Source organism: Schistocerca serialis, chromosome 2, assembly GCF_023864345.2.
Source record: "Schistocerca serialis cubense isolate TAMUIC-IGC-003099 chromosome 2, iqSchSeri2.2, whole genome shotgun sequence".
NCBI lineage: Eukaryota > Metazoa > Arthropoda > Insecta > Orthoptera > Acrididae > Schistocerca > Schistocerca serialis.
The window spans coordinates 241,164,360-241,182,157 of record NC_064639.1 but is presented as its reverse complement, the minus strand read 5'-3'; the positions used below and the strand labels follow the sequence as shown (position 1 = coordinate 241,182,157).

Sequence of the window (17,798 nt, the reverse complement as noted above, 5' to 3'; positions counted from 1 at the left end):
GTCGCGGTCCGTTAGTATACGTCGGACCCGCGTGTCGCCACTGTCAGTGATTGCAGACCGAGCGCCACCACACGGCAGGTCTAGACAGACGTCATAGCACTCGCCCCAGTTGTACAGCCGACTTTGCTAGCGATGCTACAGTGACAAATACGCTCTCATTTGCCGAGACGATAGTTAGCATAGCCTTCAGCTACGCCATTTGCTACGACCTAGCAAGGCACCATTACCAGTTAAATTGAGATTATATTAATGCATGTACAGTCAAGAGAGATGTTCTACAATTATGGATTAAAGTTAAGTATTACAGCAACTGCGTCCGTTCTTCTAAGTTCTCATTTCCTTGTAATGTTCCAGACCTCACGCCAGTCAGCGCGTAATTAAACGCGTGCATTTCGGCCTCCTCTAGCAACACAGTGTTGGCTCTTCTGCCAACACTTCAGTATGTAGTTCACAAATGATCACATGTGGAGATATAGAATCCGTGGGAAAGATTTAATCATCAAAGACCAGGAAGTGAATAATAGTTACATGCAATATAATGACCAAAGTGCAAACACAGGAAAACGGGTTTCATGGATAAACACAGTTCAACAGACCATGTGCTTTATGTCCTCATCTGGTATGACAGACAAGATAAAATTGCGAAATTCTATTATTAATTTCTCAAGCATTGTCTTACAATTAGAACAGCATTGAGATAAGCTATTGGCTGATTAACTTAGAAATACACTACTGGCCATTAAAATTGCTCCACCAAGAAGAAATGCAGATGATAAACGGGTATTCATTGGACAAATATATTATACTAGAATTGACGTGTGATTACATTTTCACGCAATTTGGGTGCATAGATCCTGAGAAATCAGTACCCAGAACAACCACCTCAGGCCGTAATAACGTCCTTGATACGCCTGGCCTTTGAGTCAAACAGAGATTGGATGGCGTGTACAGGTACAGCTTCCCATGCAGCTTCAACATCATAACACAGATCATCAAAAGTAGTGACTGGCCTATTGTGACGAGCCAGTTGCTGGGCCACCATTGTCCAGACGTTTTTAATTGGTGAGAGATCTGGAGAATGTGCTGGCCAGGGCAACAGTCGAACATTTTCTGTATCCAGAAAGGCCCGTACAGGACCTGCAACATGCGGTCGTGCATTATCCTACTGAAATGTAGGGTTTCGCAGGGATCGAATGAAGGGTAGAGCCACGGGTCGTAACACATCTGAAATGTAACGTCCACTGTTCAAAGTGCCGTCAATGCGAACAAGAGGTGACCGAGACGGGTAACCAATGACACCCCATACTATCACTCCGGGTGATAAGCCAGTATGGCGATGACGAATACGCGCTTCCAATGTGCGTTCATCGCGATGTCGCCAAACACGGACGCGACCATCACGATTCTGTAAATAGAACTTGGACTCATCCGAAAAAATGATGTTTTCCCATTCGTGCACCCAGGTTCGTCGTTGCGTTGAGTAACCATCGCAGGCGCTCCTGTCTGTGGTGCAGCGTCAAGGGTAACCACGGCTATGGTCTCCGAGCTGATAGTCCACGCTGCTGCAAACGTCGTCGAATTGTTCGTGCATATGGTTGTTGTCTTGCAAACGTCTCCATCTGTTGACTCAGGGATCGAGACATGGCTGCACGATCCATTACAGCCATGCGGATAAGATGCCAGTCATCTCGACTGCTAGTGATACGAGGCCGTTGGGATCCAGCACGGTTCCGTATTACCCTCCTCAACCCACCGATTCCATATTCCGCTAACAGTCATTGGATCTCGACCAACGCGAGCAGCAATGTCGCGATACGATAAACCACAATCGCGATAGGCCACAATCCAACCTTTACCAAAGACGGAAACGTGATGGTACGCATTTCTCCTCCTTACACGAGGCATCACAACAACGTTTCACCAGGCAACGCTAGTCAACTGCTGTTTGTGTATGAGAAATCGGTTAGAAACTTTCCTCACGTCAGCACGTTGTAGGTGTCGCCACTGGCGCCAACCTTGTGTGAATGCTCTGAAAAGCTAATCATTTGCATATCACGGCATCTTCTTCCTGTCGGTTAAATTTCGCGTCTGCAGCACGATATCTTCGTGGTGTAGCAATTTTAATGGCCAGTAGTGTAGATACTGATTCTCGCGTGCTTTGAAGAAAGTGAAAAGGTCAAAAAAGGATCTATCGTTCCCACATTAGCTACGACTGAAAATGTATCCCGATAAGAAAAGACTGATTGTCCATGATGTAAAACACAATGTAATTTCCAATCATGTAAATGCATAGCAAATGTGCGAAGCCAGCAACAGTCTCGCCATAATCCGGAACTAAGTCGACTTAATTAGATCGTCTTTAGATCACGTGACAAAGGGTCTGTACTACGAGGAACATCAGCACGAGTAGTAGCCATGGCAACAGGATCGGTAGCAGGATCAGAGGAAGGGACAGTTTGTATGGTGGCCGTAGTTCTGTCCAAACCTAAGTACGCCGCGCAACATTCTGATTCATTGAGCCTGTCAGAGATCGCTACACTCGTGAAGATATAGTATACAGTCTCTACCCAGAGGTGTACCACGCTAGCAGACGGATGGATGACTGCTGATGTTACAGACAACTCCCGTGAGGTGCACGAATAAGCTGTATGAAAGATGTTCGCAATTTCACTGTCTGCTCTAGGATAGCACTGTAGATTGAGTCATAATGTGTCCTACGATAAGGACACCCGTAATACGTTGACATCCTGTTGTAAGGACGCTTGTATTGGACACATCTAGATGTAAGGGTCCCTTGCTCTTCTGTGGTTCAAACAGCGCAGACTGTTATTTGTCCGGTCGACGTAGCGAATGTACGCCGTGCTGAATGTTCCCAAGCTTAAAAGATTGCTGGGACATGAAAAGGTACAAGGGGAGACTAGCATCGACATGCTCACGGCAGGCATGATACAAACATGTCACAGGAAACCTTGACGTGATAAAGAGATGCTCCTCGTATAAGACAGCAGCTGCCTTCAGTGGCCTCAGTTACGCAGCCAGGCCGTGCAGCTCCAGTAATACAGGGACAACCATTCTTCTTTTGGTCAGGATGGCACAGATGCTACCCACTCAGGCTTTTCGGTTTAATTTCAGACACGGAGGTCAGGAACCAGTCAGCAAGACGCTAATGAATGAGCAGACCTCCTCATATTTGCCGCTGTACAACGCTGGAGACGTTGTGTCAACGAACTCGACCTCTGGCTAACGCGTCTCCACAAAGCTGCGTCAGACACAGCTGATGCTGACTCGGCAGCGTCAGCTATCAGTATTGATATCGCTGAGTGGGAATACTTGCGATGCAAACGGCGACTGCTGTAGTGGGGTAGTGAGGAGATTGGACAGTATGGTCAGTTCTGCACACCAGACTTCGACGTCCGAGTGGCGATTCAAGGCTGAATGCAAACGTACGGACGGTCCAGCCACACGGAGGACAAATGGTTCTACCGGACGACACATACAACGAACTCCTGGGCCGCAAGGCGGCCATCTGGTTACAGCAGTGGCTGCATATGCGCGTGGCCAGCCGCTGTGGCCGAGCGGTTCTAGGCGCTTCAGTCTGGAAGTAGTTCTAAGTTCTAGGGGATTGATGACCCCAGAAGGTAAGTCCCATAGTGCTCAGAGCCATTTGAACCATTTTTGAATTATTAGCAACGTAGCTGGCAGTGATCATCCATTCGTCCTGCTATCGCTAAACAGGAAAACATGGTATCATGGTTCATGAGTAATAAATCAAATTATATTTTTGCCTATCGACTTTGATGCTTACCCTACTCTTCTGAGGCTTCAGAACTCAGTAAATACAGGAGGTGGACAAAAACATGAAAACACCAAAAACACAACACTCTTCCATGCCTGATGCGATGTACGAAAACCGTTGGCATTGAAAACGGCTTCCAATAGTCTCGCAATGGATAAATGCAGCTCATGTATGGTTTTCAAGGGGATCTCATACCTTTCTTCCTGCAAAATAATGACAAGTTCGGGTGTAACGATGGAGGTGGATAGCAATCACCCACCCTTCTCCCCAAAGTATATCACAAAGCCTCAGCAATACTGAGATCCGGTCACAGCGATGGTCTGGGGAGATGTGACTATTCATTCTAGTACTAAAAAAAAAAATAACCAGCAATACTGGGGAACAAACATTGTACCATGCATGAGGTGGACCTGATCAGTGAAATGGTCACATAATCGTTGGCCGTAACGCAGAGTAATCGGGAGGCCCACGGAATACCACGATGTAATTGCCCAAATCATCACGGAACCCACACTACGTATCACTCTTGGGACGTAAATTCGGCCAGGAGTTGGAATTAGTGTGAAAAAAGACTCATACGACCAGACGACATTTTTTCATTACAGAAAAGACCGGGTTATATGTCTTCTACTCCACGATTTACGTGTTCGGGCATTTGTATCTATGATGAGTAGATTTGAAATTCCAGCTCGCCCTGGCGTTCCCTGATAATAGTAGTCCCTACATGTTGATTTGGTGCTGACATGGTTCTGCAGTGACTTTTGCAGCTTTCGTCCTCAAATTTTTGGACACAATTCTCTTAAATGATTGTTCGTCACGATGATTCAACACACATTTCCGTTCACTTTGTGCCTTATCAATGATCTTTTTCGGCTTTCCCTGTATGCGAGATAAATCTTCGACACAGTGTCTCTTAAAGCACCAAACACTTCGTCTCCCTTGATTGCGGAAGCATCCGCCGTACGAGAACCAGCAATCTGTCCACATTGGAAGTCAGCTAGATTCGACATAACGCACACTCTATTACACGGTACACTGTCACGACCACAACTGAGACTTGCAACGTAGTGAGGACATTGTAGAGATGCCGTTCGTTTTGAAATACAACAGCGTAACCTGTAGATTTGGCTAGCATCTGCATTTATGTTGCAGCATGCATTTCTCGCGGTATTCCCATAATTTTGGACAATCCCTGTACGTCTACCAACAAAGCACCGAAACCATTTATCCTTATACGATATTGCAGTGGCTGTATTATACCAAATTACGATGCAAACTTCCTTGGAACATTCATGCATGTCCCAAGGAACTTTGTATCAGAATTCAGAACAACACAGGCGCTGCAATGTCGTATTTACGGACCGACGGCGGACATGAAACTTTCAAGTAAAATGTCTCCGCTGTACGCGAATATACTTAATGTATTTACGAGTGCAGACTGTAGACACGTGGTTGACGACATTTGGAAATTTGGGTCTGGCCGTGGATAGTGCTCGGATAGCCAAATGGTAAGGCGACCGCTCTCGGTAAGCGGGATATCTGGGTTCGATTCCCAGTCTGGAACAAATTTTCATTGTCGTCATTCCATTTTACAGCCTATGGTAGCCCATATTCACTAAAATAGGTCCTTATGGCCGGGATGCAGATTATACGGATCAGAGAATGACGTGTTATCCAAAAGTTGGTTTCATAACTCGGCAGCTACTAAATTCAAAGACTACTTGCGAATGACATTAAATTCGCCACATTGTCCTTTATAGCCTAGCGAAAGCCGCGTCTCGGTATATTTATTCGTTTTGTGTGTGGGGGGGAGAGGGGGGGGAGGGGGGGAGGGGGATGTGGCCCGTTTTACCTACCTTGCTTTGAATAATACAATCCTTAAACGAATCATGGATCAGTCTAAGAGGTCCAGTGATTTGGTTTCCCCGGTCACATGATATTAATCCCTTAGATATCTGACTGTGGGAACATTTAAAGGAATTGGTGTCTTCAACACCCATTGACAAATTGCACATGCACAACCAATTGCTGTTCACACTACTTAGTGATTTTTTGACAAAAAATGCTGAAGTACGAGGGCTGTTCGGAAAGTAAGGTACTACCGATCATGAATTGGAAACCACGGTGAAAATAAAAACATGTTTCATTTGTAACAGTTCGTAACTCATTCCATTTACATTTCTACATACTCGACGCTCGTACGTAGGCATCTGTCGTAACGTTGTACCAGCTTTCCAATACCCTCTTCATAGAAGGTAGCCGCCAGTGCTATCCACCACTTCTCTACTCTGGTCTGCGGTTCGTTGGCTGTGCCAAAATGTTGTCTTCATAGCCAGTGGTTCGTGTGAGCAGAGATGAACATCAGAGGGCCCAAAGTCCGGGCTGTATGCGTACTGGAGGCACTGCCCAACACATCTGTGCAAAGCTTCGTCGCATTTTCGCTGCAGTTTCCATTTCGCGACCGAGCGCACCTTACTTTCCGAATAGCCCTCATATGCACGAGATAGACTGGTATCACTTTAATTATCTCCAGCAACAGCTATCGTGCGACATTATGGCTAGTCTCTCAGGAAGTATTTGGTTCCAGATATGTGTTGACAAAGTCAAAGTAACTCCAGAGTCAGGCCCATAGGACCACGCGATGGTGACAGGACACCGTGTCATCCTCTGCCACAAGGCGTCATTCGGATGCGATATGGATACGCATATGGTCAACACACAGCTCTCCCCGGCTGTACTGAGCTTTCTAGACATTAGACCAGCTATTTCTCATTCAAGCAGATTCTCAGTTGACCTAAGGAAGTTGAGTGCACCCCCATCCAACCCTTGCGACAAGGGAAAGTCGCTGGAAGTACTGGAAATTGGGCCCAGCAGTTAGACACGTTGCTCGACTGGCTACAGAGTTGGAAACGTATGCAAATAGCATTTTTTCTGATTTTGACGACTACGGTTTTCTTTAAGAATAAGGGACTCAATTTTTTCATCACACTCTGTAACACACTGAGGTGCCAAAAGTAGTGGGATACCTTCTAACAACGTGTCAGACTTTCATCTGCCAGGCTAAGTGCAGCAACTCGAAGTGGCAAGGATTCATCAAAGTTATCATTGGAAAACCTCCGTCTCTCTTGTTGTTGTTGTTGAGGTCTTCAGTCCAGAGACTGATCTGATGCAGCTTTCCATGCTACTCTATCCTGTGCAAGCTTCTTCATCTCCCAGTACTTACTGCAACCTACATACTTCTGAATCTGCTTAATGTATTCATCTCTTGGTCTCCCTCTACGATTTTTACCCTCCATGCTGCCCTCCAGTACTAAATCTGTGATCCATTGATGCCTCAGAACATGTGCTACCAACCGAATCCCTTCTTCTAGTCAAGTTGTGCCACAAATTTCTCTTCTCCCCAATTCTATTCAATACCTTCTCATTAGTTACGTGATCTACACATCTAATGTTCAGCATTCTTCTGTAGCACCACATTTCGAAAGCTTCTATTCTCTTCTTGTTTAAACTATTTATCGTCCACGTTTCACTTCCATACATGGCTACACCCCATACAAATACTTTCAGAAACGACTTCCTAACATTTAAATCTATGCTCGATTTTAACAAATTTCTCTCCTTCAGAAACGCCTTTCTTGCCATTGCCAGTCTACATTTTATATCCTCTCTACTTCGACCATCATCACTTATTTTGCTCCCCAAATAGCATAACTCAACTACTGCTTTAATCGTCTCATTTCCTAATCTAATTCACTCAGCATCACTTGTTTTAATTCGACTACATTCAATTATTCCCATTTTGCTTTTGTTGATGTTCATCTTATATCCTCCTTTGAAGGCACTGTCCATTCCGTTCAACTACTCTTCCAGGTCTTTGCTGTCTCTGACAGAATTACAATGTCATCGGCAAACCTCAAAGTTTTTATGTCTTCTCCATGGATTTTAATTCCTACTCCAAATTTTTCTTTTGTTTCCTTTAACGCTTGCTTAATACAGGGTGTTTCAAAAATGACCGGTATATTTGAAACGGCAATAAAAACTAAACGAGCAGCGATAGAAATACACCGTTTGTTGCAATATGCTTGGGACAACAGTACATTTTCAGGCAGACAAACTTTCGAAATTACACTAGTTACAATTTTCAACAACAGATGGCGCTGCGGTCTGGGAAACTCTATAGTACGATATTTTCCACATATCCACCATGCGTAGCAATAATATGGTGTGGTCTCTGAATGAAATTACCCGAAACCTTTGACAACGTGTCTGGTGGAATGGCTTCACATGCAGATGAGATGTACTGCTTCAGCTGTTCAATTGTTTCTGGATTCTGGCGGTACACCTGGTCTTTCAAGTGTCCCCACAGAAAGAAGTCACAGGGGCTCATGTCTGGCGAATAGGGAGGCCAATCCACGCCGCCTCCTGTATGTTTCGGATAGCCCAAAGCAATCACACGATCATCGAAATATTCATTCAGGAAATTAAAGACGTCGGCCGTGCGATGTGGCCGGGCACCATCTTGCATAAACCACGAGGTTTCGCAGTGTCGTCTAAGGCAGTTTGTACCGCCACAAATTCACGAAGAATGTCCAGATAGCGTGATGCAGTAATCGTTTCGGATCTGAAAAATGGGCCAATGATTCCTTTGGAAGAAATGGCGGCCCAGACCAGTACTTTTTGAGGATGCAGGGACGATGGGACTGCAACATGGGGCTTTTCGGTTCCCCATATGCGCCAGTTCTGTTTATTGACGAAGTCGTCCTGGTAAAAATAGGCTTCGTCAGTAAACCAAATGCTGCCCACATGCATATCGCCGTCATCAATCCTGTGCGCTATATCGTTAGCGAATGTCTCTCGTGCAGCAATGGTAGCGGCGCTGAGGGGTTGCCGCGTTTGAATTTTGTATGGATAGAGGTGTAAACTCTGGCGCATGAGACGATACGTGGAAGTTGGCGCCATTTGGACCGCAGCTGCAACACAGCGAACGGATACCCGAGGTCGCTGTTGGATCACCTGCTGCACTAGCTGCGCGTTGCCCTCTGTGGTTGCCGTACACGGTCGCCCTACCTTTCCAGCACGTTCATCCGTCACGTTCCCAGTCCGTTGAAATTTTTCAAACAGATCCTTTATTGTATCGCTTTTCGGTCCTTTGGTTACATTAAACCTCCGTTGAAAACTTCGTCTTGTTGCAACAACACTGTGTTCTAGGTGGTGGAATTCCAACACCAGAAAAATCCTCTGTTCTAAGGAATAAACCATGTTGTCTACAGCACACTTGCACGTTGTGAACAGCACACGCTTACAGCAGAAAGACGACGTACAGAATGGCGCACCCACAGACTGCTTTGTCCGCCGCTCGTGGTCTCGCGGTAGCGTTCTCGCTTCCCGAGCACGGGGTCCCGGGTTCGATTCCCGGCGGGGTCAGGGATTTTCACCTGCCTCGAGATGACTGGGTGTTTGTGTTGTCCTCATCATTTCATCATCATCCAGGAAAGTGGCGAAATTGGACTGAGCAAAGATTGGATAATTGTACGGGCGCTGATAACCACGCAGTTGAGCGCCCCACAAACCAAACATCATCATCATCATCACCCACAGACTGCGTTGTCTTCTATATCTTTCACATCACTTGCAGCGCCATCTGTTGTTGAAAATTGTAACTACTGTAATTTCGAAAGTTTGTCCGCCTGAAAATGTACTGTTGTCCCAAGCATATTGCAACAAACGGTGTATTTCTATCGCTGCTCGTTTAGTTTTTATTGCCGTTTCAAATATACCGGTCATTTTTGAAACACCCTGTATATAGATGGAATAACTCCGGGGATAAGCTACAACCCTGTCTCACTCCCTTCCAAACCACTGCTTCCCTTTCACGCCCCTCGACTCTTATAACCGCCATCTACTTTCTGTACAAATTGAAAATAGCCTTTTGCTCCCTATATTTGACCCCCGCCACCTTCATAAATTGAAAGAGAGTGTTCCAGTCAACATTGTCAAAAGCTTTCTGTAAGTCTACAAATGCTAGAAACGTAGTTTTGCCTTTCCTTAATCTATCTTCTAAGATAAGTCGTAGTATCAGTATTACCTCACGTGTTCCAACATTTCTACGGAATCCGAACTGATCTTCTCCAAGGTCGGCTTCTACTACTCCCTGTCTCTACAGCTGCGAAAGTGTTGCTGGTGCAGGATTTTTTGCACGAACTGAACTCTCGATTATGTCCCATAAATATTCGCTGTGATCCATGTCGGGCAATCTCCATGGCCAAATCATTCACTCTAAATGTCCAGAACGTTTTCAGACGAATCACGAACAATTATGGCCGAGTGCATGACGCATTGTCATCCATAAAAATTCCATCGTTGTTTGGGAACATGAATTCGATGTATGGCTGCAGATAGTCTCCAAGAAGCCGAACATAACCATTCCTACTCAATGATCGGTTCAGTTGTACCAGAGGATCCAGTGACTTACATGTAAACACAGTCCACACCCTTATGAAGCCACCGCCAGATTGCAGTGCCTTGTTGATAACCTGGGGCCAGCCAGTGTGACCGAGCGGTTCTAGGCGCTTCACTTTGAAACCGCGCGACAGCTACGGTCGCAGGTTCGAATCCTGCTTCGGGCATGGATGTGTGTGCTATTCTTAGGTTAGTTAGGTTCAAGTAGTTCTAAGTTCTAGGGGACTGATGACCTCAGATGTTTAAAGTCCCAAAGTGCTCAGAGCCATTTGAACCATTTGATAACCTGCGTCCATCGCTTCGTGGGGTCTGCGCCACACTTCAACCCCACCATCAGCTCTGGAGAAGAGCTGCAGGCGATGTCGTGCTGTTAGCAAATGCACTCGCGTCGGTCGTCTCCTTCCATAGCTCATTAACGTCAAATTTCGCCGCACTGTCCTAACGGAAACGTTCGTTGTATGTCCCACATTGATTTCTACGGTTACTCCATCTACTGTTGCTTGTCTGTTAGCAGCGACAACTCTATGCGAAAGCCACTTCTCTTGGTCGTTAAGTGAAGGCCGTCGGCCATTGCGTTGTACGTGGTGAGAGAAAATCTCTGAAATGTGCTATCCTCGGTGCACTATTGACACTGTTGACCTTAGAATACTGAATTCCCTAACGACGTACGAAATGAAATTTCCCATGCGTCTAGCTCCAACTGCTAATCTGTATTCAAAGTCTGTTAATTCCGATTGTGCTGCCATAACGAAGTCGGAAACATATTCATATAAATCGTCTGAGTGCAAATGTCAGCTCCGCCAATGCGCTGCTCTTTTATATCTTGCGTACACGATACTACAGCCTGTATGTGCATATCGCTATCCCACGACTTCCAGTATGGAATGACTGGGTGATGTCCTTAGTTTAGTTAGGTTTACGTAGTTCTAAGTTCTAGGGGACTGATAACCTCAGAAGTTAAGTCCCATAGTGCTCAGAGCCATTGAAAGGTGTATCAGAACAGAAAAGTAAAGAAAAGACGAATTGCTGGGAGTAGTTTAGCCAATAACCAACAGTCCCACCCCGATTCTTCAAAGAATCGAACACTGGATGAGTCTAGTCTGGGTGATTTGGGCTTCGTCTAAAGAAAAACTGGTTTTCCAGTCTTCTCGATGTTTATGACGTCATACCTCGTGTACTATGTAATGTACTATGATACAATTTTGCAAGTAAATTCAGTGGTATACATGAATGCTGTCTGCTGACTTTTTAGCGAACAGAGTGAGTAGTAAAGGAGTAATAAATCAAAACGTCATGCCTGGTGCTGAGGCTTTACTACATGAGCGAGAATGTAGTAAGCAGTAAACATTTCATCTTTCATTATTGTCAGCGACAAGAATTTATCGAAAAAGTTTGAAATTATTTGCAAACTTTGTTGAAAGCCACTGAGTGCCCTCATTCTCAAATGCTGTACGAATAATCTGCCCCAAGACATATCGTATACACAATTTACAACTTTAGTACTTGACTTCATTTGTTAAACCTTTAACGTGAGATTGCACATCATATGATAGTGTCTTAAACTTTTAAATGAGTCAATAATTATATGAAATACTGAAATTCAAATTTTTGTTGCCCTGGAAATCTGTACATAGCCAACCTGCAATTGTAAGCGGGAGACCGTTTTAGTCGTTTAGTAGATTAGTGTGTTTCATTTCTTTAATTATTGTTACTGGTATGACCTTTGCAACCTGGCGGCAAGCGCATCCAGAAGTTCGTAAGAGGAGTGTATAAAATTCGCATAAATGGAAATGCATGGCGCTCTCAGGCAAGCCTGGAGGAAGTACAGTGTTTGCATATTACTGCTGACTTTCGCTTCGTTCATTGACAAAATGTTTCGAGCATTGTTCGACCAGCGTGCTTCATTTAGAGTAAGTAGTTTTACGAAATCTTTATAGTTTGATCATCTTATGTAGGAAGTCGTTAATTTTGTATTTGCCAGCTACAATACATACCTATGGTTCTGTAAATATTTCGTTGTGTGAAAAATAGTACATAACTTTTCTATCCCTTTCAGCATTTACATAAATCTAACTGAGTAAATATTTCGCTATAGCGTTGTTCTTAGCACTACAACATATTATATGATATCCTCAGACAACGCGTGGCTCTTGCAAAGGATGAACTAATGTGCACACCGAGATTGGCTGGAGGTGATGTGTCAAAATGTTTATGATACGAGAACATTACTCTGCTTGCAGGTGGTAAGCGCGTCGCCGTGAAGATCCAGCCGGTGTCGGAGGACATCCTCCAGGACATTCGGGAGGAGTTTCGCGTACTGCGGGACCTATCGACCCACCCCAACCTGCCAGATTTCTACGGCGTTTACATGAAGAGGGCCACCAACAGAGTGGATCCCGACAAGCTCTGGTTCGTCATGGAGGTAAGCACCAGCATCTTCTGATCGCTCTTTGTCAAGACATTGGTAAGTTAGTTACTCGCATGATCCATGGATTTATATTTCCTACGCTCATTATTATGTGGAACGTATCACTAATGAAATCTTCTCGAGTTATCATCCGAGTCGTCGCAAAGTCGTCGCAAAGTTTCGGCAAGTCCTACCCCTCATCTCTAGGTGAAGTTTATAGTTCATGTCCAGCTTGTTCCTTTACAGCCTCCGAATTGCAGATTCCTCTTTTCCTAGGGCCCAACGGGTGGGCCAGTCGCGTGCTTGCGGAAGAAATATCGCGGCCCAGTGGTTGGTGGGCCTCCCGGCGGTGTGGAGGGAGTCCGGGCGTCGAACCCTAGTGCTGGTTCCTACTCCACCTATACCTCCACCTCTTTAGAACGTTTCTAACGTTACTAGCTCCACATCCCATACTGAGCTCTGTTGGAAACCGCTGTCCTGGTTAACAAGAACTTCATGTACTCTTATTGCCACTGCCTCTTTGATGACCGAATCCAAGAAAGTGCAGGCATGGCATAGCACATTTCCCCGTATAAAAACAAACTTGTTCTTCGTTGATTCTGTGCTGTGCCAATACAGACTTCTCGGTTTTGTCGAGGTCCTGTCATGTTCTGAACAACGCTGGAAGATGCTTTCTGGCCGATGTATTACATGCCACATTCGCAGCTGATGCTGTAGACGCCAAGTGCCCATATCCCTAGTTGGTCTCTGACTTATACAAGCATATTCTTGAGGAAATGAAATCATAATACTGCATTATTGGCCGGCAGATCCCGTTTGGGATTGTTAGTGCGCCTGTAACAAGTTTTTCTATTTGGCTTCACTTCGGCGACTTTCGCATCTTTGCGATGAAGACGGAATAAAATGATTACAACATTAACATAGTCATCGAATGAAGAAAACCTGACGCTCCGTGGTCTCGAGGCAGCGACACTAACCACTAGACAATGAACTACTGTCAGATTCTTGTTTTTAACCTTTGAGTGGAAAATGGTTTTCATGTTTTGCTGCTCCATTATCCTGGCCCTGCATGTAAACCAGACTTTTTGTCTGAAGATGACAAGAGGAAACTCGTTGAAACATTGTGAGAACATATTGCCACGACTCAATTGATAGATGAGACGATTTTATCAATGAAACTCGTAGAGATTGTTGGTATTCTAGTATACGTTTCACTATGTTTACAATTAACATACGTGTGCTTTGAGCAAACATGGCTCATTTTTATAATACACTGAAGAGCCAAAGAAACTGGTACACATGCCTAATATCGCGTAAGGCCCCCGCGAGCACGGCTAAGTGCCACAACATGACGTGGCATGGACTCGACCAGTGTCAGAAGTAGTGCTGGAGGGAGCTGACACCAGGAATCCTGCAGGGCTGTCCATAAATCCGTAAGAGTACGAAGGGGTGGAGATCTCTTCTGAACAGCACGTCGCAAGGCATCCGAGTTATGCTCAATAATGTTTGGCGGCCAGCGGAAGTGTTTAAACTCAGAAGAGTGTCCCTGTAGCCACTCTGTAGCAATTCAGGACTTGTGAAGTGTCGCATTGTCCTGGTAGAATTGCCCCAGTCCGTCGGAATGCACAATGGATGTGAATGGATGCAGGTGAGCAGATCCGATGCTTACGCACATTCCACCTGTCATAGTCATATCTAGATGTATCAGGAGTCCCATATCACTCCAACTGCACGCGCCCCACACCATTACAGAGTCTTCGCCTGCTTGAACAGTCCCCTGCCGACATGCAGGATCCATGGATTTATGAGGGTGTCTCCATACTCTTATACGTTCATCCGCTCGATACAATTTGAAACGAGTCTCGTTCGACCAGGCAACATGTTCCCAGTCATCAACAGTCCAATGTCGGTGTTGACGGGACCAGGCGAGGCCTAAATCTTTGTCATCAAGGGTGCAGTGATCAAGGGTACACGAGTGGACCTTCGGCTACGAAAGCCCTTATCGAAGATGTTTTGTTTAATCGCTCGCACGCTGACACTTGTTGATGGCCCAGCATTGAAATCTGCAGCAATGTGTTGAAGTGTTGCACTTGTTTTACGTTGAACAATTCTGTTTACTCGTCGTTGGTCCCGTTCTTGCAGGATATTTTTCCGGCTGCAGTGATGTCGGAGATTTGATGTTTTACCTAATTCCAGGTATTCACGATACACTCGTGAAATGGTCGCACGGGAAAATTCCCACTTCATCGCTAATTGTATCCCATCACTCGTGCGTCGACTATAACACCACGTTCAAACTCACTTAAATCTTGCTAACCTACCATTGTAACAGCAGTAACTGATCTACATTTATTGTCTCATACAGGCGTTGCCGACCGCAGTGCAGTATTCTGACTTTTTACATATCTTTGTATTGAATACGCGTGCCTATACCAGTTTCTTTGACGTTTCAGCGTAGTTTTGTTTGTATGAAAATTAAAGCTAATGCTGTTTTCAGTGCGAAGATGACTTTTAACACCATGATGATTTATTTAGCATGGTCCCATTACTGGTGTTAGGATGTTGCCTTCCTGGCAACTGGCCCAATGTTACAGGTGGACGTACAGTTTCATGTGGGCTCCCTGCCATTACGTAACTTGACATATTTCACTTGGAAATCAGTCAGATGCACTGAAATGGAATGAAGGATCTTTGAGGACGAAATTAATGATGTGCAGTAACATAATGTAATGTCAGTGCAAACCGTTCAGATATACTGACCTGCGATGCGATGGATATGTAGCGGAAACTGAAAATTTTTGCCACATCTGGACTCGGACCCAGATTTCCTGCTAATGAAATACAATCACCTTAACGATTATACTACTAAGGTAGCCTGAAAACTTGGCTCAGACTGTCACTGATCTTTCCACCTGTAATAAGATTTGAAAGCAAATAAATCACCCGATCCGGATGGCATCCCAATTCGGTTTTACGATGAGTACTCTACGGCATTGATCCCTTACCTAGCCTGCATTTGTCATGAATCTGTCGCCCAGCAGAAATTCCCAAGTGATAGGAAAAAAAGCACACGTGACTCCAGTATATAAGAAGGGTAAAGGAACGGACCCGCAAAATTACAGACCAATATCCCTAACTTCAGTTCGCTGCAAAATCTCTGAACGTTTTTTCAGGTCAAATATAATGAACTTCCTTGAGACTGAGAAGCTTATGTCCACGAATCAACAAGGTTTTAGAAAGCATCCCTCGTGCGAAACTCAGCTTGCCCTTTTCTCAAATGATATACTGCGAGCAACGGATGAAAGGCAACAGGCAGATTCCATATTTCTAGATGTCCGTAAAGTTGACACGATGCCTCGTTATAGGCTGATAACGAAGACAGGAGAATAAGGAATAAGTTCGCACATATGTGAGTGACTTGAAGACTTGTTAAGTAATGGAACCCAGTGTGTTGTCCTCGACGGCGAGTGTTCATCACAGGCGAGGGTATCGTCAGCAGTGCACAAGGGAAGTGTGATAGGACCACTGTTTTTGTCTGTACACGTAAATGATTTCTTGGACTGGGTGGCCAGCAATATGCGGTTGTTTGCCTATGATGCTGTGGTGTACAGAGAAGTGTCGATGTTGACTGACTACAGAAAGATACAATACAACTTAGACAAAATTTCCAGGTGGTGTGATGAATAGCAGCTAGCTTTAAATTTGGGAAAATGTAAGTTAATGAGCATGAATAGGAAGAAAAAAACCTGTAATATTCGGGTGCAGTGTTGCTAGTGTCCTGCTTGACACAGTCAAATCGTTTAAATATCTGGGTGTAACGTTACAAAGGGATATGGAATATAAAGAACATGTGAGAACTGTGGTAGGGAAGGTAAATGGTCGACTTCGGTTTATTGGAAGGATTTTAGGAAACAATGGTTCACTTGTAGAGGAGACCGCATATAGTATGCTGATACAACCTGATCTAGAGTGCTGCTAGAGTGTTTGGGATCCGGACCAGGTCGGACTGAAGAAGTAATTCAGACATCGAAGCAGTTCAGAGACGGAACGCTAGATTTGTTACCGGTAGGTTCGAACAACATGTGAGTGTCAACGAGATGTTTCGGGAACTCAAATGGGAATTCTTGGAGGGGAATCGACGTTTTTTTCGAGAAACACTATGAGAAAATTTAGAGAACCGGCATTTGAAGCTGACTGCTCAAAAATGGTTCAAATGGCTCTGAGCACTATGGGACTTAACTTCTGAGGTCATCAGTCCCTAGCACTTAGAACTACTTAAACCTAACTAACCTAAGGACATCACACACATCCATGCCCGAGGCAGGATTCGAACATGCGACCGTAGCGGTCACGCGGTTCCCAACTGTAGCGCCTAGAACCGCTCGCCCACCTCGGCCGGCTATTATACAGAAGAACGGCAAAGATAATGGAGGATATGTTTGATGGTGATCAGTTTAGCTTTTGAAAGGTAAGGGCTCCAGAGAGATAGTTCTGATGTAACTGACAATGGTAGCATTAATTAAGAAAATTCAAGACTTGTCCATGGTATTTTTCAAACCTTGTAAAAGATATCTACGATTTAAAATGGTCCAAGATGTTCGAAATTTTCATAAAAATAGATGTAAGCTACGGGGAAAGGATATGTATAAGACCCGTGAAGGAACAATGAGAAAGGAGGACTAAGAAAGAAGTGCTTGGATTAAGAAAGGTGTAAGACAGGGATGTCTTCTTCCACCCCGACTATTCAATGACGGAAAAAAAGGATCAAATTTTAGGGTGAAAGGATATCAATGATAACATTCCTTGATGACATTATTATCCTCAGTGAAGGTCAAGAAGCATACCGGACTTGCTGAATGGAAAGAACAGTCTAATGAGTATTGAATATGGACTGAAAGTAAACCGAAGAAAGACGAAAGTAATGGGGAGAAGTATAAATGAGACTGACGATGCACTTAGCATCAAAACTTACGACTTCGAAGTAAACGAAGTTAAGGAATTACGTTACGCTGGAAGCAAAATAACACGTGACGGACAAAGCAAGGGGGAATTCAAAAGCAGATTAGCGCATGCAAAGACGGTACTCCCGGCCAAGGGAACTCTGCTAGTATCAAACATCGACCCAAATCGCAGGAA

General features: G+C 44.7%; 1 protein-coding gene across 2 annotated transcripts in view; it reads left to right on the top strand.

The window, feature by feature from the left end:
• Positions 1–17,798, top strand: part of LOC126456986 (neither inactivation nor afterpotential protein C) — a 390,163-nt gene that overhangs the window by 30,475 nt on the left and 341,890 nt on the right. For both annotated transcript variants that reach the window (XM_050092949.1, XM_050092948.1), the window contains exon 3: positions 12,496–12,677. In XM_050092949.1, coding sequence (XP_049948906.1) covers positions 12,496–12,677 — 182 coding nt within the window. The remainder of the gene's footprint in view (positions 1–12,495; positions 12,678–17,798) is intronic.